The sequence below is a fragment of the Alligator sinensis genome, unplaced genomic scaffold (genome assembly GCF_000455745.1).
Source record: "Alligator sinensis unplaced genomic scaffold, ASM45574v1 scaffold308_1, whole genome shotgun sequence".
In the NCBI taxonomy this organism is placed as follows: Eukaryota; Metazoa; Chordata; order Crocodylia; family Alligatoridae; genus Alligator; species Alligator sinensis.
In genome coordinates this window covers 807,212-834,817 of record NW_005842041.1, presented here as the reverse complement: position 1 = coordinate 834,817, position 27,606 = coordinate 807,212, and the positions used below count along the sequence as shown (strand labels likewise).

The window sequence follows — 27,606 nt, the reverse complement described above, 5'->3', positions numbered from 1 at the left end:
TGCAAGATTTCTCTGGAGGTTTCATTTGCTTCTGTGTAATTACTCAGGAGGCTGTATCCATCAGAAAGTGATGAGCTTAATGAAGATGGTAGTATTTAAGTAGCTTTATCTAAGATGCTCTCAGTCACTCGGTTTCTGGTGTTTGGACCAATTTAAGGCCGGTGGTTAAATAAGAATTGATACTTAGTGTTACTTATTATTTAAGAAAAAAGAATGTACAAGTGTGGGTGCAGAAGGGAAGTGGAAGAAATAAACAGGTTTGATGGTTATTATATATCTCCTTTCATTCTGTTTCTGCACTTGGCATCTAAGACCTCCCTTGAGAAAGTGCTAGTAATGTTCATTACAACATAAATTTATGTATATTATATCCAATTAACAGTTAAATGAGTTCAGTAGCTTTGGCAGTGCAAGTCAGGACATGTTAATGTATAATGGAAGTTGGGTGAATTGGGGTTTCTAAAAGCAATGTTGCTGACATCTGTTTAGCTGGAAGTAAATGATAAATTTTGAATAGCTTCAGCCTTTTTCTACTACCGCTTTGTAAATAAAGCATGCATGGTAAAATGGATACCTGGTCAAACTAAATCCTCTTCTACACTGTGAGCTATCAGTCACAGGAAAAAGATGACATTGACTGCTATGAACGTATTGCCTGGCTAACAAGTGTGCACGTCTTTCAGGTTCTTACAGTCAGATTGGTAACAATCTTAGCTAATGTGCCTTTTTCAGGATATCCTTTCCGGTGTTAGGGAGGGATTAATTTTTTTTTCTGTTTTGTTGCATCCTTTTAGTGATGGTTGAGGGAAGCAGAGCAGGGTAGGTAAGTCTCAGAAGCTTCAGATAAGGTCCTTGGATTTCAGATCCTTTTTGGTATCCAGATAATGCTGAAATTTCATTGTGTTTAAATGTGGCTTATAAGGTCACTGTGTTCACTTCCAGAAAACCTTTATTTTCATTCTTCCAGGAGGCAGTTTGGGGAGAAAACCTGAAATAGCTGTTGTTGAAAGTCAAACTGAAAAATCAGTTGAACATGCTGATAAAAATTATACTGCTGCTTATTCTGAAATGAGTGATTAAAGCTATTGACCTAGATGCCTTATAAGAGTTTTATAAAACAGCATCCTTGAAAACTTTTCTGGTGGAATTTAGGAGCATGATCATGTCCTAAAAATGTGTGCTTTTTAATTATTGCAATTTTTCTTTTCTAACATAATTTCTCTGTAACAAATACTATTCTTTTACAAACCTGTGTAGTAAGAATCCTTAAGTATAGAATGAAAAAGACTTGGCAGTATACGTTCATTTTCAGGTAACCAAAAATAATCCCTATTTGCCTTGTAAGCAGTATATTATATACTGTATTCATAAGAACCCCTTCACACTACAGATTTATGCTAAAAGTATCCTAATGTTTCTGACAGCTCATGTGTGACATGAATATAATCCATATTTCTTGGAGGAGCTAATCTTAGCGGTTTATTTTCTGATACTGCTGATAGGGCTATATCTCTTGATGTCGCAGCAGTTGAGATTCTGATGGTAACATATTGTTTATGGGTCACTGCTTTTGTCTAAAACAGTAGGTTGGAACAGACTAGCAAAGGTTAATTAAGTTTGTCTATCAAGGAAGGACAGATATAGATGTCTCTTGTATTTTCCAGGTTAAAGTCAAAGTGAGTCGAGGGTTGGTGTCATTGTCTTGCTTCTCATGCTGCAAAATGTGCTTAGTAGGTTGCATAAATTAAATGAAATCATACTGAACAGTACTACTATGATCCTAACTGGCATTTTTGCTGCCACTTCCATCTAAAACCCTCAAAGTGTTCCATAAATGGGGTGCTTAGTTCATTAGCAGCTCCCTCACAAAGCAGGGCAGTAGTATTAGCCTCATCTTATAAGTGGGGAAACTGAGGAGAATCGGCCTGTGAAGCAATTTACCGAACATCAAACATTGCAAAACAGAATATCCCTTTAGCTTGATTTTCATTCCAGAGCTTCACTATAAGCCTGTTCATCTGTCTGTTGAGCACCTACAATCAACCTCCAAGTTGGCATAAGGGCATTCTATAAATAAATACAAGACGCAATTGTATATGCCCTAGAACTGCTTATTTTTCAGGTGAGACAGAGGAAGGATGTATTGTTAAAATTATCAGTGACTAGTCCTGCATGTATGTGTATTGATGCCAAGGGGAAAAAAAAAGTGAGAGAACCTCTGTCTGAATTATGAGAGTGCTTGTTGGGGGGTGGGGTGGGGAGGTGTAACTATAATAAGCCAGTGTGGAAATTGAGGCATGGAATGTCTCGGTTGCATGACTGCCTGCCTAAGATCACTGGGCATCGGTGGCGGAGACAGGAATAAAACAGAAATCCTGGCTCCCAGTCCTGTACTCTTGGCGGCATCTCTGTCCCCAGGAATGGGCTTTTTAGGAGGAGTATCTGGTCCTTTCTGTTCAGCGAGCTTTGGTGACATGGTCAGCTGTAGAATGAAAAGTGTGGCCAGCTTGTACGCACAGCACCGCTTGGTTTATTTTCACAGAGGCTTTGACATGTAGAGTGGTGGTTTCTGTAGAAGTAGCTATTGGTCCGACCATGCAGAGGTGCCTGGTGGAGGCTCAGGAGGTGAACTACACTGCAAGGATCTTTCCTGAGATCCAGTGGATTCCCTGGGATTTGCAGGAGGCAAGGACCTTCTGCTGCAGGAGGGAGCAGCCTAGCTCCTTGCTTCCCTGACACACTGTTGACTTCCCAGGCAATCTGGCTGTCTCTTGTTGAACTCAGTGGGAGCTTTGTCCTTGACATCACAGGAAGCCAATCCAGGCCCTGTTGGAGTTTCCAGCACAACCCCCAGGATGTATATTTTTTATGACTTAGCATTGCCAGCACTGCATATTTCACACAGATCACACACTATTTGGTCTTTAGGGATGGATGGGTGGAAGTGTGCGGGCCGGGAGCGACCCGAGCCCTTTTCGCGCTGCACGCGGGCTGTGGACAGCAGCCCGGGCACGCCGGGGCGGAGAGGGAAGGCCTTCGAGCTGGAATTAGGCACGGACGCGTATCGGTAGTTTAAAAGATTATTTACTTACACCGAGATGGCAGTGGTGTAGGCTGGAAAGCTTGCTTAAGTTGCAGTTACAGACAAACAACAAAGACAGTCTCGTGGAGGTTGCTAGGCTCCACGGTGCAGAGCTCCGGATGCTCTGGGTGAACGAGCCACCAAAATAGAAATCGTAAATACGTCTTATAAGAGTTGCGTTTGAAGACGGGAAGAGGTGGGCAGTGGATCAGGCCGCCACGCTCCTCTGGATCTCACACAGGGTTTCTGTTACCCTGCCGTGTACCCAGAGTCCCCACGAGATGGATGTGGAGTCCTCTTCGGCTTGGGCGGAAACTGCTCAAGCCTCTTAAACGGCTAACAGGCCAATCGTTAGCCGCCACGTGTGAATAATTTAGCACTAGCCAATCACGGGGAACGGATCTGCATACCGGTGGCGGGAACTGTTTTGCACCGTGCATTCCTCTTGCAACATGAGCAATGCACTCTGCAAAAGAAGCTGCAGAAAAGGCGGGAAACTCGTCCCTGCACCGGGGTTTCCTCTTGCTACAGGAAACTCTCCCATGCAATGCTCTGCAACTTGATGGGGATAATTCTGGTGCCGAAGCACACACACAATCATGCCTTTTGGTCATGACAGGAAGGTTTCATTTTAAGAGTGCCTTTTAATTTTTTTGCCCCCATTCTTATTTTTTAAACCAGTCTCATGCATCTTGGGTGCTGGTGGGAAGACTAAGGCTTATCAACACCTTAGTCATTAAATTAGGAGTTTGGTCACTTTGTCAGCCATCAGCATAGAGCTGCTGGCTTCCTGTGTTCTAGCCATTATGGTAAATGACTGAAGGATGTGGTTATGGTCCTCTTTGTTTATTTGAGTCTCAGGATCATAGCAACTACTTGTTGCTGGGTCTTTTATTGTCCTTTCAGGCAGAAGAATAAGCAGTATGAAATATTCTTAGTGGTATTGTATCAGTTTATAACTTTGAAGACCCTATCACCAGTTACCTGGCTGCTCTAGATGAGCCATCCCTCAAAAGGAATTTAACTGTACACTGGCAGATTTGAATGCTGAATGGGCCAAATTCATGCCTTGTATTATCGGCAGCTCCTATTAAAGGGAGGGAGGTATGTGGTCTATTTGCATCTGAGGGCAGTTTTGCGTGGTTGTATAAGGGCAGGGTTCAGTTCTGTAAAGTGGAATGATAGTGAAACGCAGCAGGCAGGGGATGCCTGGGAAAGCTGAGAAACCCAAGTGTGCTGAGCAAAGAGCAACTCTGCATGTCTGGGAGATTGGTACACCTTGGCTAATAGTGCCTGTTTTCCAGCAATGTGTATAGATTTGTTGTAATCCCAGAGGACCTTGAAAAGGAGGCCTCTGAAAATTCCCTGATTAAACAGAAGCAATACTTCCTAGAGGACTCAATCAAGTGAGGAATCAGTTATGTCAGGCATTGTATACTTGCTCAATGAGAGAGAATTCCTGCCCCAGTGAGTTTAGAAAATGCAATGGAAAACCAGTTGCAACAGGTGGAGTCAGGGAGAAAAGCAGCCTTGCATCACAGGTTCACTTCAAGTGTGGTTTTCAAAATGAAAATGGTACATGTGCAAGCCAGAATGCAGGAGATTTTCATACCTATTTTGTATTCTGCCTGACATCTTGAAGGCTTCCCCTGAAGTAACCTTCTTGCAGATGATGTGCCCTAATATTCCTAGAAAGTAACTTGTAATGATGTAATCAGTCAGGTAATGCTGTGTTCTCTTTGACAAACTGCATTTCGTTCGACTGCTTCCTTTTTCTGATGCATCAGCAACTGTGCCAGCTCTCCCAACCTATTCGTAGCTGAAGGAGTTAATTCAGAGCAAACGCCCCCTTCTCATTGGGTAATGATCTCCTAAGTCCCCTTTTTAATACAGTGCTAAGGTCAAGAATTTTTATGTTTGACTGGTTTTTTACTGTTACTATAAAATAGGGTAGCTAAGCACTATAAAAAGAAACCTTATGGTTCAGATCTACTGTGGTGTGTATTCTAAATAGTTTAATAAAACAAAACCTAGAGCTTTTAGATTTTCTTCAGTGGTTAATACAATGCATATTCTTTTCAGAGCCAAGCCTCCGTCTGTCGGTCGTACTGTGGTTCATAGACTTGGTGTGGGTAATAAGATTATAAAACATGTCTCTTGCTAGCCAGCTACCACACACTAATAATAATAGTAGTAATAAGTCATTGAATCCTGGGATTTTAGCTGAGTTGTTTTTTTTAAGGAATGGGGAAATTAAAAAAAAAAAAAAAAGACTTAAAAGGAAACAGGTCATCGCCCACAGTCTACAGAGAAAGGAAACAAATGAGATATTCATTCAGTACCATAGAACAGTTCTTTCATTTTATTGCTGCTAAAATAATATTATCTCCAACGGATGATATTTTTAGGGCAGGTGCGTGCATTCGCCTGCACATGCACAGATGCACACCCGTGCACACAGAAGGAAAGGGTTATTTTCAAGGGTGGCAGGCCTAAAACCTGAGCTGCTTTGAGGTGTCTCATAGTGCAGAACATGACAGCTTGCTGTCAAGGATGGGCAGAGATGGTTTTGATACCTACTGTTTCACTGTGCACAGCACTGACTGCCCCCACAGGTGCACAGATTGAGAATGAGCCTTTTTCGGTGACAACTAAAGCCCTAGGAGTAGACTAGATCCTTCGTCCCTCATACTGAGCTTCTGGCATTGTGTTCCTGGCTTACCTCTTAGGTTAGAGGACATGTGGGCTTTGAAGAAGAGGAGTATGTAGAGAGCCAGACCTTCCTGAGTTTTTGACCTCAGGGTTATTGATTTGATCTCTTCTAAACCCCTTGTTTATTCCAAAGTGTGTTCAGCTGCATGACAAAGAACTGTTCCAGTAGCTTATGTAACATTGCTTTATAGTGTACCTTGGATGAAACTTTTTGTGTCCTTTTGTTAACTTTATATTTATGTACATAGGATGTGGAGATCAACTTACTAAAATTATTATAATTTATAGTATTAAATGCCTTATCTTCCAGAATTGAAGTATGTCCTATCTATAGGTATATCGATATACGTGAGATAGTATTGCTGTTGAAATGTTTAGACTTGCATTAAACAAGCATTGTCATCACTGAGAAGGTAAATCAAAAACAGAAGATAAGCAAGATATTGCTTTTGGTCTTAAGCTAGAAACAGATGTTGCATTGGTCTATAGAGAAGTGATACCTGAGTTTGTTCTAGAATAGAAACATCTCGGGATTGGCTTGTTGCACACATCACCCTTCTAATCAGGGTTTATTGAGTGGCTGAATGCACTGCTGCTTTTCTGCCACTGATTCTATGATCCTGGGATAACCATTTAGATACACTTCGTGATGCCCTGGGATAAACATTTAGTGCTTCTTATCTTGTGAACTGTTTCAGGTTTTATCTCAAGACAATGGACATGGATGTCTGAAATATTGCACGTTGTCCTGGGATAAGACAGTTTATCCTGAGCCAAATGTGACATCTGTTGTAGCCTTAGAGAACAGCACAAAGTTTTTACATGAATTATATTGAGTAATTCCAGTTTAGCAATTTAGATGTTAAGTGCATATGACTAAGGGAACCATTATAAAAATACTTTCTGAATATGTACATTAGCTAGGCCTGATAAAATACTTCCTGTTTTTATTTCTGTGATTAGTGAATTATTTTATTGGATACATAGGGTCAAATTCCAGTAAAGCCCCCAGGCAAAAGCAGATAGAAGGAACAACCTAGTGTCACAATATAAATACAACATTAACTCAGATGAAGAACTTCTCTGACAGGTGAGTTGTTCCAGATGAGCCTTGGATTAAATTTACTAGTGCAACTACAATCCTCAATAGCAGACCAGGTGGTAAAAGATATAAGGTTCTCAATTGCTGTACAGATGGAAGAAGGCTGCAAAAAGATGGAGGTCTCCTGTTGTGTCATCTAGGGTTCTTCCTTGCCACAGGGCCCAGATCTCTACTTTGCCAAGATCATGTGGTTGCTGTTTCCATGTAACAGCTTCCTCTTGTTAAACAAAGTCATGAACAGACTTTTACCACAGGAAGCAACATGCTGTCCTTTACCAACGTCCAAAAAAAAGACCTGTAGTGATAGACCAGTGGTGACAGAGATAGGACTAGTGAATCTGACAGTCTGCAGCCATTAACCTGCATGCAGATGGCAGTAGCCTGATGGTCGCCTTGCATCTGGGTTAAGATGGGTGCAATTTGGCAGTTGCTACCATGACTGAGCAGTCCTATTCAGGATCCCTTCTGCTCACCCCACATTGGGAAGGAAGGAGTATGGAAAACCAACTCTAGCAGCATCCTCCTGCACACGTGCACAGAGCATGGTCTTGTCATCACAAACACCATCTTCAGACAGTGTGACAAATACAAGACCACCTGGAGACACCCTCACTCTAAGCATAGGCACATCCTTGAAAATTTTATTTTTAGAACTCATGATTGAATTGATATCTGTATCACATGAGCCATACAAGGACCCAGTGACTGCTGGGCAGATCACTGTCAGATCCATTATGAACACCTGGCTTGCTCCAAAACACTGAAAAGAGCCAAAAGCAACATGAAGGACTCTCAATACCAAATCTCTTCTGTAAAGATCTCCAACATTATTGTCTCCATGGAAAGCTCTCTGTTCTGTCCACAAATTAAGGCAACACTGAGGAATTCTGTAAGGGTTTTAAACAACTATTTATATAATGCCTGTGCTGAATTCATTGGCTATGCCACCAGGTGGCACCAAGACTGGTTTGATGAGAGTGATGCCAGGATCCAAGCCCTCCTTGACTGGAAGGGAAGGGCTCATTCTGCTTGGCAAGATAACATCTCATCACAGCAGAAAGAGATGTATCAGCTTCTCAAAGCTGAAGCTCAAGGGGGGATCTGGAAAAACAAAAATCAGTGGTGGCAGGCTTAAGCCAAAGAGATCCAGCTCTGTGCTGACAAACATGACAAGTACAGGTTTTTCCAGACAACAAAAGCCATGTATAGCTCAGTGTCTCATGGTCCTACGTTCCTGTGATGGTAGGATGGCTCCACTCCTGAAAGGCAATGAATTTATCCAAGCTAGGTGGAGAGAGCATTTCAAAGTACTCCTGAACCATGAGTCAGCTAGCAGATACCACAATCAAGTCCATCCTCTAACACCGGGAAAGGGGATCCCTCCTATCCTACAAGTCGGGTGTGCCATGAAGGAAACCAAGAACAATAAGGATAGTGGACTGAATGGCATACCTGAATGGCAAATTGACAAGGTAGGTAGTGAGGAACTGGTATTGAGACTCCATGAATTTATTCTTCAAATTTGGAATAACAAAGATATAGGTCCCCGAGGACCTGAGTAATGCCAGCATTATGACTACCTTCAAGAAAGAGATAGGTGTGTGTGTGGAAACTATCCACAGCAGGGAAAATCCTCACTCACATTCCCCTGAACTGTCTTCTACCTCTTGCTGAGGAAGTCCTGCTGGAATCTCAGGGTGGTTTCAGACCATCTTGTGGGGCAACTGACACAATATTTGTTGCCTGCCAGATCCAAGAAAAGTGTCCGTAACAACAGGGCCTGTATTTGGCCTTCATTGACCTTATTAAGGCCTTTGATTCCATCAGTTGTGCAGCCTTGTGGAAAGTACTGGCCTGCAGCCTTGTGGAAAGTACTGGCCAGATTTGGATTTCCTGAAAAGTAACATCAGTCCTGAGGCTTCTCCACAAACATGACTGCAACTGTTCTGTGTAGCAGATCAGAGGCAGATCCATTTGTCATCCAAACTGGGATCAAGCAATGATGTGTCATCATCCCAACTGTTCCCTATATTTTTTTGTGACAGTCATCCTGGTTCTCATTAAGGACTGCCTTCCTTCCAGAATTGACACAAAATACTGAAAGGATGGAGGGCTCTTCAGTCTGGGCCATTTTTGGTCATAGACCAAAGTACTCAAAACAAACATCATTGATCTTCAGTCTGCCAATGGCTATGCCAGCCTTGCACACACTGAGGGAAACCTCTAAACCATGCTAGATCTTTTTGGAGAAGCCTATCAAATTTTGGGCCTCTATCTTAACACCAAGAAGATTAAAGTGCTCTATCAGCCTGTTCTAGGCCATGAATGTGACCCCCCTCCTTAAATTACCGTTGAGGGAAAGACCCTGGAGGTAGTCAAGCACTCCCCCTACATCAGTAGCCACCTTTCTCAGAGAGTGAACATTGATGAGGAGATCCAGCACAGGATCCAGTGCGCAAGTGCTTCCTTTGGGAAATTGCTTTGGCATGTCTTTATTTATTGCGATCTCCAGAAAGGCACCAGGATCTAGGCCTACAATGCAGTCATTATTCCCACTCTCCTCTATGGATATTGTGATGGGGTGGCTGGTGGTGATTTGGCCCAGGGGTTTTCAAAGGGTAAAAGATGATTGGAGGGCTTGGGATTCCCTTTCCTCACCAATCAGGCCCCAGAGCCTCACCCTCCATGTCCCCTGATTGGCTCCTTTGGTCACCTGGAGGGGGATCAAAGGGGCAGCATGGCTGACTCAGGGAAGACCAGCGAGAGACCACAAGGAAGGAGCTTCAAACTGCTGGGCCAGCGGGACGGAAGCAGTTGCCCCAGAAGAGCCTGAAGGAGTGGGACCTGCAGGCAGCAGTTGGACCCTCAGCAGCGTGGCGTGCAGCCTGCAGGAGAGGCTCTCCGCTGGGCTCGAGGATCCCCTATGAGAGGCTGCAGCCAGCAGGAGAGGTTCCCCAGCTCCAGCAAGAAGCTGAGCAGTGACCTGAGAGGTTCCCAGCTCTGCTTCCAGCTCCTCCAGCAAGAGGCCAGGCAGCTTGGCGTGAGGCCAGGGCTCCTGGAAGGTCAAAACCCCTAGCAGCTTGGAGCAGTACTAGTGCTGATGGCTGTGTGGCAGAGTTTCTGTCAACCATGTAGGAGGTCTGAGTTCAAGTCCCTGCTAGGTTGAATTGGGGTGAGTGAAATGACAGGGAGAAATTCTTGTTGAAGTGGAAGGGGGTCATTGTGTTTTCCCTCTTTTCCCCCTCCAGGTACGTAGGCCTTATATTCCTTGTTGTTTGACATTTTATATTTTGTGCATTTCATATTTCGCCAACCAGTATTATTTGTTCCGCTGTTTGTGTTTTATATTTTGTTAAATCTGTCTTTTGTCAACTGAATGAATATGTCTATGATTCTAAGTGCCTAACCTTTATTGAATCCTGCACCCTCGGGGCATTGTAGTGTCCCCTATACCTCCTGGTTTATACTGGTTATGTTCCCCCTACTGTTTTTCTCATTAAAAGGTATATGGTTAAGTCCCCATTGGTGATCTGGCTCTGCTCCATAGGGGAATGAGGGTCCCTACATCTCCCACAGTGCTTGTGCACCTGCTCTGATCCCTTCAGTTGGAGAGGGTGTACATCTTGGAGTACCACCCGGGTTACAATATGAAATGTGGGTGACCTATTGTTGTTGTATCAAGAGCCTGGAGAAGTATCACAAACTGTGTCTGGAAAATCCCCCATGTCAAATGGAAAGATCACCATACATATGCCAGCATCTTTGCTGAAGCCATTGTTACCATCATTGAGTCAATGATCCTTAAGCACCAACTTTGCTGGAATGGACATTGCTTGTGGATGCCTGACTCTTGACTCCCAAAACAAGTGCTCTACTCCCAGCTTAGTAATGGACTGAAATCTTGTGGTGGCCAGAAGAAATGCCTCAAGGACACATTGAAGGCGTACCTCAAGAAAATAGATGCCAGCATCAACAGTTAGGAGCTGGCTGCCAGCTGACCCCAACGGTGCTGCAACCTCAACGAAGCAGCAGCCCATTTCAAGGTAAAGCGTCTTGCCCTCGATGCAGAGAAGAGAGAGTGGAGAAAGGAAAAGGTGAACAACTTCTTTGGATGAATCTGTGGCTCATGGATTAGACTCCTATGTCATCACAGGACCCTTCAGTGAGCCATGGGTAGAGATCATCTTCAAATCAAAGGATTGATGCCGGCAGTAGTTTAATAATACAGTAATTGTTTTATTTTTATAATTAATATTTTTCCCTCGCCAGAAGCTTTTTATCGCCTGCTAATTTAATACCAAAATCAACTTCAGAGCCTAGAAAATATGATACTGCCTTTTCTCATAGTATTTAAATATTGTTAGTGATAATGGCCTCCTAGATGTCTCAGTTACTCTACTCTTTTGCAAAAGTTTCACGTTATGGAAATTTGAAACATAATGCTGCCAGGTTATTCTTTCATGAAACCAATTATAAAAGATATAATCATGTGAAGTACTCCAGTTTATCAAGAAAGGATGGCAGATTATATTGGCTCACAGGACTGGAAATTGGATACACTTCCACTTCTGGGTCTGAGTCAGGATCATAACTTGATAGAAACCCAGAGCTGATGCTCTTTGAAAGTGTTCTGGGCCATGTGAAATGGAAAAGCGTGGTCTTGTCATTTAGGCGCTAAACTAATAGAAGGAAGTAGTTTCTATTCATGGTTCTATTACATATTTCTTTTGACTTCATCCGTGGCCTCCTTTCCCCTTATCAGATAGAGATAATATTTTCCAATCCCCCTGGGTTTCAAGAATAAATTAATTGTGGGTGAGTTGCTCAGATACTAAACTGATGGGGTCTGTATAGATATGTAGATTGATACTATTAGATTACATCAATGTAACTAGAGAACATATGAGTCTGCAAGGATCAATCATCAGTCTAATGGCTGTTAATCTCTTTGGAGACCTTAATGATTGAATGGGTGCTGAGATCTGTTCATCTCCTTCTATTAGTCAGGGTTGACACATAGGCAGAGTGGAGTTGGGAGACTTTCAGTAATACTCTCTATGCCATGAATAGCTAGGGGACTTCAGTCTTTGGGTCTATCAGTTGAGCATTTTGTATGTTCTAAATTCACTTAAAAGTAAATCCAGGAAAATGTGGGTTGTTTATTTTAGGGTTGTTGATTGTAACTGTGTTGGTCTAAGGATGTATGCAGACAAGGTTCTTTAGGTAAATGTTGTATCTTTTATTAGACCAGCTAAATAGTTGGGAAATTTGTTCTTTGCAAGCTTTTGGTTACAAAAGCCACAGAAAGTTTGTTGTTTCTTTGTGTGCTCTCCTGGGTAGAATGGAAGCCAGTATGCAAAATGCTGGTCTGTGAAAATGCAAATGCTTGTCAGGCCGGGGTGGGGGGGTGGGGGTGGGGTGTAGGAAATCAGAGGCCCTGTGAGACAATAGGTGAGAGAAAGGTAGGAGGAAGGGAAAAAGGAGAGGAATGTAGCTGGTAAAATGTAGACAGCTTACCTGGGGTTATCAAATGGCAGGCAGGTTATAATGTGCCATAAAGCCAGTGTCTATATTTAGTACATGATTTTTTGTGTGCAGTAGATTTATGAAGTGCAATTTGTGTGCTTGTCTATGAAAGGTGTCTTGTAAATTCCCTTTGAGGATTAGACCTGAGAGATTGGAGAGAGAGTGGTTATCTTATGAGAAGTATACACCCACAGGTAATTGTGTATTTTTGTCTTTGATAGATTTCAGGGAAGGGGATATGCTTTGCCCCCCTGAGATCAGTGAACTATACGTGAAGGCAGGACAAGGAGAAAACTCTGAGATTCAGCTTTTATATACAACTGTTCTGATTCTTTATTCAAACAGGTAAAGAGCTCCGAGAACCGCCATGCCATGGGCTCTCAGTACAGGATGCACTCTTACTACCCACCTGCTCCATACCTGGGCCAGAGTGTTGGAACCCCTGCATGTGTTCCGCAGATCTTCACTTTTGAGGACAGCCCTTCATACTCCGAATCAAAAGCCAGCGGTAGGTGCATGGTAACCCAAGGTTTAGGGGGTGGGATCCAGTCTCTCTCCTTTTTTTTTTCTTTTGAGCAGGCATCACAAATACAGTTAATAGCAGGCTAGTAGTTGATACTGATGAAGGGTAAGTATCATAGATCTTACCAAGAGGAGTCTGTTTGGAAATGACCTGCATTTCTGTGATACCTGTCAGTTATTATGGAATTCATAGTCTGAGAGGTTAGAATGGATTAGGGGGACACTGCTGTTGGGGCTTTTCTGGTCCTGCATTAGTTTCTTGTGGATGGAATGAAGAGCAAGTAATGGTTAAAATAATGCATATTTTTACTGCATTTCAGTCAAATAAGTGTTTCCAGGGAAATGTATTCTCCAGATTACGCTACGCTGGGCACATCTACACGAGACGCTTAATGAGCATTCTGCTATCTATTAGTGCAGTGGACAAAACCCGTGCTAATGCACACTAGATCTAGTCTAATGTGCATTAATGTCACTAAAAAAGTGTTCTAATGCACAATAGTGCCGATTATGGCACATTAAGTTAGTACCTGTCATTACAGGTAATGACAGCTTAATGTGCTGTAATTATGACACATTAATGAACATGTAGATGTGCCCACTGTCTTCTAAAGAAGTGATCTCCACCCCTTTTTCTTTTTCAAGAGATTTGTTCCCTAAATATTCCTTTGCAGTCCTTTGTGGTTTTGCAATCCTGTTGTCCGCACATGTCATTTAGAAAGTATTTTGCGTCCAAAGCCTGTCAGTGTCTTTCTAAGCCTGATAGTATGGAAAGACTTGGGCTTTTGCATCTGTTCTCGACTTTCAGATACAGTATGCCCCATTGCTGGATTTTTAAATATTCCAGATGCATGCATCTTCTTTTCTATCTCTTTTTTTCACAAGAGCAGAAGTTTAGTTTTAGAATACCTTTGTGCTAATTTTAAACAATGTTGTTGTCACTTTGGAAGTGTTTTCCTGTTGGCATATACTGGGGCGGGCAATTATTTCAGCTGGAGGACCGTTTAACGAGTTTTGGTGAGCTGTCAAGGGCCACATGGGTAGTCCCGCCCCTCGACAGTTGCCCCGCCCCCTGGTTGCCATATTGGGACTGAAAGTCCTAACCTCTGACCTTTGCCACTGGAAGTTCCTCCCTTTGCTCCCGAGAAATACTACTTTTGGCGGGGGGAGGGTTGCCATGTTGGAACCAGAGGTGGGGGTATAGAGGTATGTGTGTGTATGGTGGGGTGTAGGGGTGTTTGTGAGAGGGTTTGGCTGTGTGTGGGGGGCATAGGATATGTCGGGGTTTGTGGGGTGTGAGGGAGGGTGGGGGGGTATGGGTACTCCCCCACACTCCCCTACATGGTGCAAAGCAGCAGGTGTGCAGCAGCAGGTGGAGGCACTTGGGGGGGCTCATGCCCCGCACAGGCGCTGGAGCCCAGCAGTGCATAGCTCTGGCAAGTGCTGTGGGTGGGGGTGAGGAGCTCAGCCTGCTGGGCCTGCCTGTATTGTGGGGGCTCTGTGCAGCGCCCCTGTAGCTCCCACACTCACTTGGTACCAGGCGAAGCCCTGCACTGAAGCTGGCTGCCTTTCCTACCCCCTGCTGTGCAAGTCCCAGGACTCTGCGAGAAAGCAGGGGCTGGGGCTCCCCTCCACTTTCTGCAGAGTCCTGGGACCTGTGCGGCAGGGGGCGGGAAGGCAGCTGGCTCCAATGTGGGACTGGATAGAGACGGGCTGGGCAGGCTGCCCTCCTTGCCCTCATGCATAGTACTGGCTGGAGCCACGTGCTGCTGGGCACCAGCACCTGTGCAGGGCACGAATGCCCCGACTGCCCCTGTCTGCTGCTGCTCCTGGCAACAGGGGCTGCACGCTATGTGGGGCAATATGTGGGGGGGTCCTCCCACTAGCCCATACTCCTTCACACCTACACCCTGCCCAGCTCAGCTCCATGCTCTTGCTGCCCCCCTGGGCGCAGGCTCCACACTGCCACCAGCGCTAGCCCCACGCTCCCTGCCCTCGCCCAGCTGCAGCTCACCCCCAGCCCCATCCCTGCCACTTTCCTACTTGCTGCCTAGAGCAAGCAGGACACCAGGGGAACCAAGCAGGTCCTTTGGGGTGGCTGCTGCTAGCTGGGCCCTTCCGCCCATGAGGATGGAAGTGCAGAGCAATAGGGTATGTTGGGGGATGTGCATGTACATGAATATCTCGCTCCCATCCTCATAGGCAGAAGAGCTGGGCAGGGTACAATTCGTTGGTGGGTGCCTGGAGGGCCGGATTCAGGATGCAGGTCATATTTTGCTCACCACTGGCATGTACTGAAAACATTGTTTTGATTTATAGTGGTAGGATGTGGTATAGATGAGGATGATCCTGCCTTGGGCAGAGGATTGACCTTCTGGGAGCCCTTCTAGCTGTTTTTGTATGATTTCATGACTGGGATGCACAAGATGCAAGTCTAAGAGTGGGCAGAGCAGAGCGGGCAGGGCAGAGCATTCAAAGAGCTTTGATCAAGGAACCCTTTTCCACTCTATTTAACACACGTGGCATTGCACAGGGAAGGCAGAACAAATGCCTAGAGTGGAGCGGGGTCAGGGCAGATGTGGCCTGCCTGCTCTGGGCTTGGGGCTCTCCGCCCTGCTGCCTTTACCACAGGATCCCTGTGCCAGCCACACATCCCCTGCCTGCTCAGCAGTGGGAGGCACAACTCATTGCCCTCACTGCTGCTGGGCGGGCAGGGGGCATGCAGCGGGCACAGGGCTTCCAGGTAAAGGTAGCAGAGTGGAGAGCTCGGAGCCCACAGCGAGCAGCCCGCATCTTCCCTGCATATAAATATAAGGGGGCACATGCCCCCCTATGCCTTCTGTGGGTTGTGTGCACACTGGTGGGGAGTGCCCCCCCCCGCTCCCGCAACCCCCCCTGTCCCACACAGCCACTGAACGAGCTGCCCGTGTCTCCATCCCACTCTCCACACTGGCCCTGGATCCTGTACACCACCCTGGCTGGGCAGTGCCCCTGCCCCAATCCCTCCCTCACCATGGGGCCTTGATTTGCCTCCCCCACGTACCTTCCCCTCTGTAGACTTACCTGCAAGGAGCTACTCTCCACGCTGCCCGGCTATAATCCTGGCCACATGCAATGTGTACAGCCATGCACTTGCATATGGTGCACCCTGCGTCCTGCTCCCAGTAGCTTCAAGCAGGACCCCTTGCAGACTGGAACGTTGCCCACTTGCAAGGGGAAACCTGCCATTTTCTGAGGAAACCCAGTCACCCAGGGGGCCCCTGATCCACATCTGGCCACGTGAAAACTCTTCACCAGCCTCTTCAGCAAGGGAATTATCTACCCTTTTGAAGAAAAGAAACCATTGGTTTTCCAAAACAAATGAGAAGAGAATAGAAGTTCCTGTCCAATTCATCCTGTACAAAGGAAAGAAAAGGCAGGGAGCAGAAAACTTTTCCATCCCTTACAATCTTAGAGGACGTTATTCAGCTAAGGTATGTGGTACAGCTTAGCAGAAGGAATATGACTGAATATGAAGGTTTAGAGAACAGGTTTTGTTCTTGTGCGGGCCGGGCGCGAGCCGGGCCCTTTTTTGTGCTGTACGCGGGCTGTGGCCAGCAACCCGGGCACGCGGGGTCGGAGAAAGGGGCGCGTCAAGCTAGAATTAGGCACAGACTTGTAGCGGTAGATTGAAAGATTGTTTACTTACACTGGAGATGGTTGCGGTGCAGGCTGGAAAACTTGCTTGAGTTGCGGTTACAGACAGGAAAGAAGAGAGGCGGACAAGAGTTCTAAACTCGCGAACTCTAGCCCAATCCGGTTGGAGGCTCTAAACCGCGAGCCCGTCGTGCCAACCGAAGAAAGTACTCGTCCGAAAGAGCTCTGAATAGACTCGCATGAAGTTTGCTAGGCTCCGTGGAACTTGTGCTCTGAGGTAGTCCGGTCGTCTGAACAACTATGTCAGTTGTTCCAGCTGGACTCACACGAAGTTTGCTAGGCTCCGTGGGTCTGGTTCTTTAGCGCGCAGGGAGGGATACGTCTAGGAATCTATCGGCGACGGGGAGAGGCTAGAGGCTGATCAGACCTCTGTTGCCTGCTTGAAATGCACTGGGTCTGTAAGGATCCGCAGCGCTTAGAGATCTTCACACAGCGTGAAGTCTCCTCCTCCCGGTGTTCGTGGAGTCCTCCAACTTGGGCGGAAACCACTCAAGCTTTTTATACGGCTAGCAAGCCAATCACTAGCCGCCACGTGTGAATAATTTAGAACTGGCCAATAATGGGGCTCGAATTAGCATACAAATGGCGGGAACACTTTGCAACGAGCATTTCTGTGCTGCAACAAAGAAATGCACCCTGCAAAGAAAGCTTCAAATTGGCAGGAAATTCTCCCTTGCACCGGGGTTCTCTTTTGCAGCAGAAAACTCCACCGTGCAAAGAAGCTGTAATTTAGCGGGAACAATTTAGCAGTGCCGAAGCACACAAAAAGAAAAATCACACCCTTTGGGTTGTGACAGTTCTTTTTCATTAATATCATCAAAGGATGTGGACAGACATAACCATTATCAGTTAATTGTATCAGTTAAATTATATTGGGATGAAATGTTCTGATATAACTTTTACATTTGTGTGCTTTTGTACCAGTGTAAATAGAACTACATCACTGTAATTTTAAACTTGTTTAATTCAGGTTTAAAGTTAGGGGTTTAATGCTATTTATACTGGTATAGAAAAGGACAGAGTTTACGGTTGGATTGGAATAGTTCATGCTTACTTCTGAGTGGCATGTTCCTTTCTAAAACAGTTTAAAGTTATGTTCGACCGTGTTCTAAAAGGCAGTAATTGAACTGAAAGATGGTGTAGATAGTACAGTAAGCTACTACATTTGCAGTCAGCAGAGATTAATACTGTAGCTGAAGGCCTCTATTAGCACAGGGTATAGAGAGGCTCTAAGATGCTGGGTTTGTTTTGTGTTGATATATTTTGCTTGTGTAACTGAGGACTTAGTTACAGTATGATGGAAACCTTAATTTCTAAGAATAGAATGAAGGCTAAATCTTCTGCTCATGGAAATCAGCTTGGACCCATTTACGTCGTTGAAGTTAGGTTGGTATCTACTAGCTGAAGATCTAGCCTGCAGCTCTGTATCGGAGAGAGAAAGAAGCAAAATGCAATGTGGTAGAACAAACAAGATATCTTTTTCTCTCTTCAGTAGTTTTAAATGGTTCAGGGAAATTAGTGATCCTTGGTTCATTTTCCCTCTCTCCAGTTTAATTCTCCTCCCTCGGCTCTGACAGCCACTGAACAGTGACATCTTTCTTTCTCTTCATTGGTGAAACAAACAGCGGACTTGACTTCATAGTTAACTGGAGGTGGCACTTTTTCTTTCATCCATCACTACTAACTCATTAACTGATGACCCTCGCCAAACGAGCATTCTTAAAAGTAGACAAAAAAAATACACCCTTTCTTAACAAAAGCATTTTGGTTTTTTTCCATCGCTCTAGGAAAAAAATGTTGTGCATAATGTGCCACTGATTTTTAAACTGCATAAATACAGTATTTCCAATAATCGTTGACTGCTTGTCCAGATAATATTCCACACACTGATATTGTTCCCTAAGTTTTGTCATCAATCAGAAACTGACAGGCAGCGAGATGTAATTTACTGAGATCAAACAGCATTTTCCAAACCCTGAAGGAGTGTTTTTCCATAGCAGAGAACTTGCTGGACAAAAGAGGTACCAGTGTTTTCATGAAAAGTTTGAGTATATGAGTAAATTGCCCACTTGCTCTTAAGAAGCCTGTCAAAAGGAAAGCTTTTAAAAAAAAACAAACTGATCATGGGAAATATATGCTGTGAGTTCCCTATTCTAAGGCAAGAAAAAAAATTACTTTATTAGGCCACATATTGCACTCCCTCAAAATTTTTGATCCATTCTGCTCTTCTCAATGTTTTTCCCCTTCTTTCATAACAAGCCTCAGTTGCATGGGTACTCACTTAACCAAGATGGTGTGAATGGTGGGATGTCTGTAAGACCTGAAACTTGACTACTCCCTAAAGTAGTGATGTTGTATGGCACAAATGTTGTTTCCTGTAACAGATTGTTCCTCCTCCTAGTTCCATTGTGTGTTGGAATGGACAATGGCTGTTTTATACATAGTAAAGCCCATTAACCTCTCTTCTTATGGTTAGTGATACCTACCAGTTTAGCAACCACCACAACTTCTGAGGTTAGCAGGCCCATGTACACTGTATGAGTAGCTGTGAGATTCCATTAAAAGCAAGTCAACTAACTACAGTAGAAGTGCTTTAGATCTTATACAATCATCCCCTTTGTTTCCACACCAACTCTATATATGGATAGAAATCAAAATATGTAAAATTAAAGATGTGATATGCTATTTTCAGCATTTTCTTTCTTTTCACTGCTGGAATAATATGGTATAACATCTTTATCTGACCTTAGAATCAAGAAGGTTATCTGATCCATAGCCAGTTAGCTCATGGAGATGGCCTTTAGACATCTTGAGGATGGGTTATTAACATCAGGGATTGGTAACCTGTGGTTCATGGCCTGAATCCAGCCCAAGAAGAGGTCTAGTTTAGCACAGGGAATTGTTGACATGGAAGTGCAGCATGCAGCTGATCCCCACCCCCGTCTCCCCTACAGCACTTCCCTGTTACGGAGCCTGCTGCTCCACAATGTCAGTGCTTCCCTCACTGCAGTGGGGTTGTGCGTCTGCAGCCAGGGTGAGTGGAGCCAGCTGGCCACTCAGGAAGCAGAGGCTTCTGATTGTCAGCTGCAGCCAAGTTGCAAGCTCTGGCCCACACCTGCAAAGAGCTGCTGACCCCCGGAATTATTGATCAGGTCATGACTCAGCATGTATATATGTTTTTCCCCAGGATTATATTTACCATTAAACACAAAAGTGCCTTTTTCTTTCTAAGAACATATATTCATAGATTTTTAAGGCCAGAAAGGATTGTTGTGATCATCTTTTCTGATCTCCCATATATTACAGGCCATAAAACTTCACCTGGTAGTTCCTACAGCCCCATAATTTTTGTTTGAAGATGGTGTATAGAAGTTCTGTTTGAAGGGTTATGTATTAATAACTCAAACATTTCAAAAGAAGGTAACTGAACAGTAGATAAGTGCAACAGAACTAAACAGCATTTTAAAATAGAAGAGCTAAATTTTCAAAGACTTAGCTCCACTATTATCCCTATGGTAAAGTGAAAATGCTGCAGTGGTTATTAAATCTATTTTAATATTTCTGATCAACAAGGTAATTATAAGAGTGCTTCCTTTAAGATGTGCACTGTGTTACCCACCCCAGTCCTGACTTGTAACTTATAAAGACTTTGCCAGTTCATATATTAACACAGTTAGTATTTCAGTCAGATGATTTCATTAATGTTGTTCTTCAAAGTTAACTGCCTGTTTAAGCTGGCTTTGTTAAAAAGGGAGGAGAGATGAGCTAGCCGACCTCTGATTTAAATTTGCTTTTGTTTTATGAATGGTGAAAAGAAGTTTGTAGGAAGCATCTGACATTCCTACTTGAAGTCACACCATGTTACAGTGTGTTGCATATAATAATGGAATGCCATTTTCTAAATGACAAAACATCAGCATTCAAGCTTCCTGCAATATTAGGTGGTTCTAAAAAACCTTTCATCTGGCAGTGCTGCTGCCCTTCTACTTGTACATTTCCTGGTGGAAAAGAAAATTTCTAAATGGCTATCCCATATGATGAAATTATAAATGAACTAAAAGCAGCCATTTCCAGAAGGAAAAGGTTTTGGATTGTCTGTTCATTAGAAGCCTTTTCCCTTCGCTTTTCCCCGTCTTTTGCTTAACTCCCATTTGTAATTGTTTTTGCTTTTAAAACATAAATGAATAGATAGATAAGAAAGGAGACTATCGGGTCCATAGCACATAAAAGCTGTTGGCTTTAACTGTGGTAGCTCTGAGTATTTGTGTGGTTCTTATAAACATCCCATCCCTTTTTGAATCTGGCAAGCTATTTAGTTGTGATGCCTGAGAGGTTAAGGTAATGGACTTGAAATCTAACAGGGTTTCCTCACCCTGGTTTGAGTTCAGCTACAGCCAAAGTGTTTCTTTGTCCCAGTAGTTGTCTGCTTGGCATGCCACTACCAACAGGGCCAGATGAAGACTTCCCTCTTTTTGGTTTGTCATGGGCAGGGATGTCCCCCTTCCCAGCTGTCTTGATCGTGTCCTAGAATGCAGAGATAACTGCAAAGCTATTGATGATCAGTTTTGAGAACTTGTGGAAATGATGGGAGGTTCCCGAAGACTAGAAAAGGGAACTATTAGACAAAGCACTGACTAGGATTTTTTAGTCAGGGATGATCCTGCCTTGAGCAGGGGACTGGAGTAGCTGAGCTCCTGTGGTCCTTTCCAGCCCTACTCTGAAAATTCTTGGTCTCAACAATTTCCTGTGACAATTTCTATGGCCTTATTACCCGTTAAATGAAAAAATAGAATTGTGCCCTGTGTAAAATACTAAATAAAGGAGCACTGCTTGAAAGTATAACCAGAAAGCATGAGCAAGCAATTTTTCAGCTTGTGTCTAGATTAGTGGCACTCAGCCCTGATAGTTTAAGACCATGTTAGCAGTCAGTATTAGCCAAAAAGCCACAACATGTGTACTTTTACTTTAGTTGTGGCAAACACTGACTCTAAAGAATAACTGCAGTTGACAGAGATAAATAGTGCATGTGTTTCATTATTCATGACTTTAGGAAAGACATGGTTGGTGTATCAGTTAAAAAATTACAACTTTGATGAGACTTTCTGCAAAGAGCCATGGGTGGTAGGTGGTGGCCCATGGGTTATGGTGCAAGTAAGTAAGTAGCTGGCTAGAAGATGTTTAGAGATACTCTTTCTATAATTTTATAGTTCATATCTATGTGCTGCTGACAGTATCCATAGTTACTAATAATTACTAGTTACTTTTTAAAACTTGGGTGCTGATACTAAAATCTTTTTTTCAGCACCTGAAATGTGGTCCTCTGCCACTTAAGCTAAAGGTTTCCTTTAGTTGGTACTAAAACTGGGTCCTTTATCCTCTCTCTGGGACATCCTTTCTAGGATAACTATACACACAGGCAGCATGTTGCATTCTGCACATGCAGCCCCAGTCCAGAGGCGCTCCTGCTCTCAGGAAACACTTGGATGTGTGATGGGCTGGGAGAAGGGGTGGGGGTGGCAGCAGGGGTATGTGTGTGCGTGTGTGTGTGAGATAGAGAGAGATGGGGGGGCTTGGAGATAGGGGAGTGTTCCGGGTAGGAGAGGTTGCCAGAGCCAGGCTCAGAGTCCCCCTGTACCCCTAGAGCAGCCTGTACGGGGGAAGACCAGCCTGGAAGGGAAGGGGCTTGCCCAGGTCAGTCCCTGAGCCTCAGTCAAGGGAATGACATGGGGATTGCTGGGGCCTGGGGACAGGTGCAGGGAGCAGAACGGCAAGGGCTGGCACTGCTCAGAGCCACAAAGCGTTGAGTGGGACAGCTGCAGCTGGATTCATGTCCTGGTGCTGGGATGGAGCTGCTGCTGGGATGGAGTTAGTGGGGGCAGGCAGGGGCTGTGGGTCAGAAGCAAGGGACATTGCGAGGGCTGTGGGTTGGGAGTGATGGGCAAGGGCAGGGGCAGGGCACCAGCATAGCAGTGCTGCTCAGCACCCCACATCCTGGTGAGCGAAGGGGGCTTGAGCAGCTCTAATTTTTCTATGATTAAAAAAAACCAAAAGCAAATGCCAAAGTGTATAGATATTTAAAATTTGTTTTACTATGATGATAGAGGCACTAGTACGTTTCCAAATTTCTTTAAAATTGTAAATATATCAATAAAACATTGCCCAACTGATCTCTCCCTATATAGTGATGTTTCATTTTAATCATGGAAGAATGTGGATTTTGGGTATTTTAATGAGATCATTTGGGGTTTTTTATGAGAGAATTTGCAATTTTTAAACAAGGATCTCTGCTTGTGAGGCAAGTGGTAAGAGCCAAGCAGAGGAGCTTGGCTAGGGCCAGCACTGGAGACCCAGCTGGAGGGCAGACAAAGTGGCTGACCTCCTGGCTTTTCGGGGCCAGGAGGACATGCTTCACGAGTTCAAAGTGGGCTACTACAACAAACACATCTTCTGGGAGATAGCTGCCCAGATGGCAGAGCGGGGGCACCAGAAGACATGATAGCAGTGCTGTCATGGCCAACTGTATAGCCACGGCCCGCTGGCAGCTGGCCCAGAGGTGCAGGGGGCTCTGCTGCAGAGCCTGTACCACAGTCCAGGTGGCCGTGTGGTTCCCACCTAGGATGGCAGGTGGCAGCAGGTCACAGCCAGGCAGCAGCCCCCACTGCCAGACTGCTGCAGTGTGTAGAGAGTGCAGGGGCTAATGTAGGTTAGGGCTGCTTCAGCAGTCCAGCTGGCACAATGGATTAGTGTCCTCCGATATCAACTGGCCTGGCTTCAGAAGCTTCTGAGGGCAAGTAGCCCTGAGCTGCTGGCCAGGGCAGCTTTTTATCCTGCTGGGACCAGCACAGGTGCTGGCCCAGCCTCTAGGTCCCCCTGGCAAGAGATCCGAGAGGAGCTGGGCAGGTTCAGTTTGCCCCAAGTGGCACAATTTGCCCCTCACCAAAGTGCATGTTCAGGCACATGTGCTGAGGCACAAATCTCTAGCACAAATTTGTGCTGCTGCTATTTGAGCTTCTGCAAGTGCATGTGTTTGCATGTGTGGATGCACCTGTTGGGTGCCAATCTGCACCTGACATGGATACATGTGAAGACTTGTTCCCAGAAAAAGTTTAATGAGCCTGAATTATTACAAAGTAAATTCAGGTGTATTAATTGCACATGTAGATGTGCCCTGTGAGGGCCAGCCTCCAGAGGATAATTGACTTCAAATGCCTAAGCCAGTCACACCGATCTTACGTCTAATAATCTCTTAACATTTTGCTCACCTTTAATTTTTTAAAGACTGGTCCAGTTACACAACTACATGCTACAACATTGTATAAAACAAATGTAAATGTTTTAGTTCACTGTATCTTTCTTTTAAGAAAAAGAGTTGAATACAAAGAAGTGAGAATGAATCAAGTTTAGAAATTCTTCTTATTTAAAAATAGTTTATCTGATTAACCTCAGAACTTCTCTGGCCTTGGAATAAGCTTAAAAAATTCAAACAAGAACAGAGAAATTTGCCAGTAATGTATAATACAGTCAAAATGAAGTATGCAAAAAAGCTATCTTGGACTCTTAACTGTGGGATCAATACTGTATTCTGCATGCAGCTGTGTGATGAATCCTTAGCATTGGTTTCACAGTCAGATGCATATTGGGTTCTAAGTCTCATTTCTTATGACAAATGAAAAGAAAAGCTCAAGGCTCATTTCAGTAACAAGAGTGGTGGTTCTGGAGACATTACACACTAAAAGAATGGAAAGGAGATCCCAGATGATGACATTCTTCTCAACCTAGGCTGTAGTATATGAAAGCAGAGACTGTTTGTGATCTTTCTCATGTGCAGTGCATGCCATATACAAAGCAAATGTTTGAGAGCCACAGATAGCATCTGAATGCAGAATCAGAGATATGCCCGTTGCAGAGTCTTGGCATGCAGAATATCTGTGAGACCAGATCCTTGCAATTCTATTGTTTCATTGGATCATTCCACCCCACACGTCAACACCAGTGCTGAAAGGACTCTGTACAATATTATTTGGAAGCAACACTGAGGAATGACGGAAGAGGTGAGACCTGATTGTACTTTATTTGATATCAGTGGACAAGATTCACTCCCTGGATTTTGCAAGTAAATCTTGAGACGTGGGGCACCACACTAGAAGCTACTCCATTTCTTCCTGTGACAAGGGGTGGAGGCAGCTGACACAGCCGGATTCACTTTTTGGGCTGTCCCAAGATGTTTAGGCCAGTTCTGAGAAATGCTGATTTGCCACCTTTCTCAGTCAGCCCCTGCTAACAGGGATCAGTGAAGACTTGACTGGATTTTACAGATGCGCTAACAAGCAAAACCACTTGGGAAACATCCTCTTGCCCCTGCTTTGAATCTCTATTCAAGTACACCTATGCCATGGGTGGAAGAAACTACAGATTACAGCCTCCATATTTGTGAGTATGATCTGATGTTGGAAAACAGCCCCATCTTGTTTGTTCTCCCAGGTGGATTGTGGTGTGTTGGTACCTACTAGACAATAGACAATATTGTTTTGTTTTTAAACAAACCAAATCTGCTAGAAACAATAAACTCCAAACAGTGTTCTAGAATCATATTTTAATGATTCATAATCACATTTTAATTCTTGTCTAAAGGAAAGCATTATTGATAGCTGAAAACAGTGATGATATCATAATTAAAACTTTTAGGAAGAAACTTATAATTAAAAACAAGCTGTTAGAAATCATCTGCAGATTTACTAAAACATGGCACAAAAACCTGTCGTATGGGCTTTTTCTGTTAAGCACTTTGGTTCTTGAATAACTGGATTTGTAATTTGCCCGTTCTTTTTCTTAAATGTATTCTAATTTATCAGTCCCAAATGCATGCACCACTTGTAGCATCATTTAGACATGAATTGCAAGTAGGCTGAAAATTGGGACTGTTCTCCTAGTGTTGGTTTGGTTCACTGGCATGTGAGTGTACAATACACAGAAACTTCTGCTTTTCCTGCTTGCTGCATTCCCTTATCAGGTAGGGTATTTGCTCAGTGCAAGTTTCTTAGAAATGTCAGTGTTTTGCTTCATGTTCAAAAAACTACAGCAGTACACAATACATGCCTTACCACTTAACCAAAAGATGGAGCATGAGGCCATAGTGACATATGCAAATGTGTCCAGTACAGTGGTTTTGCTGTTGGTATGTTGTCAAAGCAGAAACAAACTTCTGCTGAAATTAGTAGGTTTCTTTATATCAACCAGAGTGGAAATTGGTTAGGACCTAGCAAAATGCCTAGGATTTAAACAGGTACTTTTTGGGTAAATTATTTTTTAACTGAAAAGCATAAACTAAAAATTAGAAGTTAAATGCTGGGTTTGCCGATCGTCATACTTTATTTAAAAAGTAAGTAATTAATTTTCACTTGTGACACAGTTAACACAGCTAATGGACTAGCACTTCATTAACAGCAATAATAATAACTGTGTAGGGACATCTTAAAACAAAGTAGGGTAAACTTTTCCTGCAAGTTTTTAAGGTAAACCTTTTTGGAAGTAATTTTTTCCTGTCTATATTCTGAGTGAGATTAGACTACTAAAGATACTTTTACATGAGATGTTTAAGGCGCTTTCAGGACTTGTTTCAGGAAAGTTCTTAAGCATATGCTTAAGTTCAATTGTACTTCAGTTTATTTTATTTTCTAACATGTTCTGTATGCTGTATGCACTCTAAAACCTACAGGAAGAAAATAATCCATGTACAAAAGAGCTGATCATTGCACAATTAGGTAAGTGTGCATTTTTCTGATTTTCCACAAAGGAAGCCTGAAATTGCTCCTGATAAGCCTAAAAATATAGAGCTACGATATTTTCTAATGAGTTTTTTTCCCCTATTTTTAAATACCATGAAAAAGCATCCAACAATATATTCTTTGTTGGATGTTGGGAAGTTTAAAGAATGCTAAGCTATTGTGTACACTCTGTGAGTAGTCTCAGTAGATACAGCCAAGCTTGGACTAGAAATAGCCAGGGTACCAGCTGTAATAGGAAACGTGCACATATACACTAGTAAAGTCTCACCCGTCCATCATGGCTTTAAAATACATATAAGCAAATATAGCCTGTTCAGTTCTTTGGGTTTCTTTTGGTTGCCTTGCAAAACAAGATTTGGTTTCATCAGAGAATAAACATGTAAGCATACTTTTTTTTTTCAGTTGGTTCAAGCAGCTTACTAGGAAGCAATAACTGTTCATATTCCATGGAAATCCAGTGAGAAACTTTTGTGTATTTGAGGAGGGATCATTTGAAGGAAACATTTGACTCATTGTCTGTAGTTTAGACCAGCCAACTTCAGACTTGCTGAATAGGGCTGCAGAAAAGAAGCCTTTGATGAGTGATATCATCATCACAATTTACTGCAGTGTTACGTCATGACGTCATATCCTTGTGATATAATATCGTGCTACACAGAGCAATGTTAAGATATCACCAATTATTTGTGGATACATATGGATCAGTTTGACATCTGCTCTTAGTTGCAGAGGACAGGTAATTTCTCCGTACCTCATAGGGTAAGGGGACAGCTGTCTAGAGCTTTTAGGATCACTAGTTTAGATCTGTACGTGATCCTGAACCCAGCTTATACCTCTTTTCTACCTGTGTTTTTCTTCAGGGACAGCACTATGCAAGATGCTTAAGGTTTCAATAGTTACAATACAATACCCCTTCTCTCACTTTGAGATACAGAATTCTTAGGAGAAATCCATTGAAGTCAATCAGTCTACCCTAATTGACACTGGCTGAGGATCGGTCCCACTGATTTTATTATCTCCAAATACAAAAAACTACTGATACAAATAAAAACAATGGAAATCTTGTTGTCTAGATCAAAGCAGTAGGCAAAATGAGGGAGTTCTATTAGAATATTAACTATAACAGTGTGGTTATGATAGATTCGTGTGATGTGAGTACTGAATCACCACCATATCTTTTT

The 27,606-nt window shown here is 43.6% G+C and overlaps 1 protein-coding gene across 2 annotated transcripts in view; it reads left to right on the top strand.

The window, feature by feature from the left end:
- Positions 1-27,606, top strand: part of DMRT1 (doublesex and mab-3 related transcription factor 1) — a 100,253-nt gene that overhangs the window by 39,532 nt on the left and 33,115 nt on the right. The window contains exons 4-5 of one of the 2 annotated variants that reach the window (XM_006022603.3): positions 12,768-12,930; positions 26,356-26,381. In XM_006022603.3, the coding sequence (XP_006022665.1) occupies positions 12,768-12,930; positions 26,356-26,366 (174 nt within the window). In that variant the 3' untranslated portion in view covers positions 26,367-26,381. Of the gene's footprint in view, positions 1-12,767; positions 12,931-26,355; positions 26,382-27,606 lie in introns of those variants that run through there. The other variant, XM_006022602.2, reaches the window with a different exon arrangement.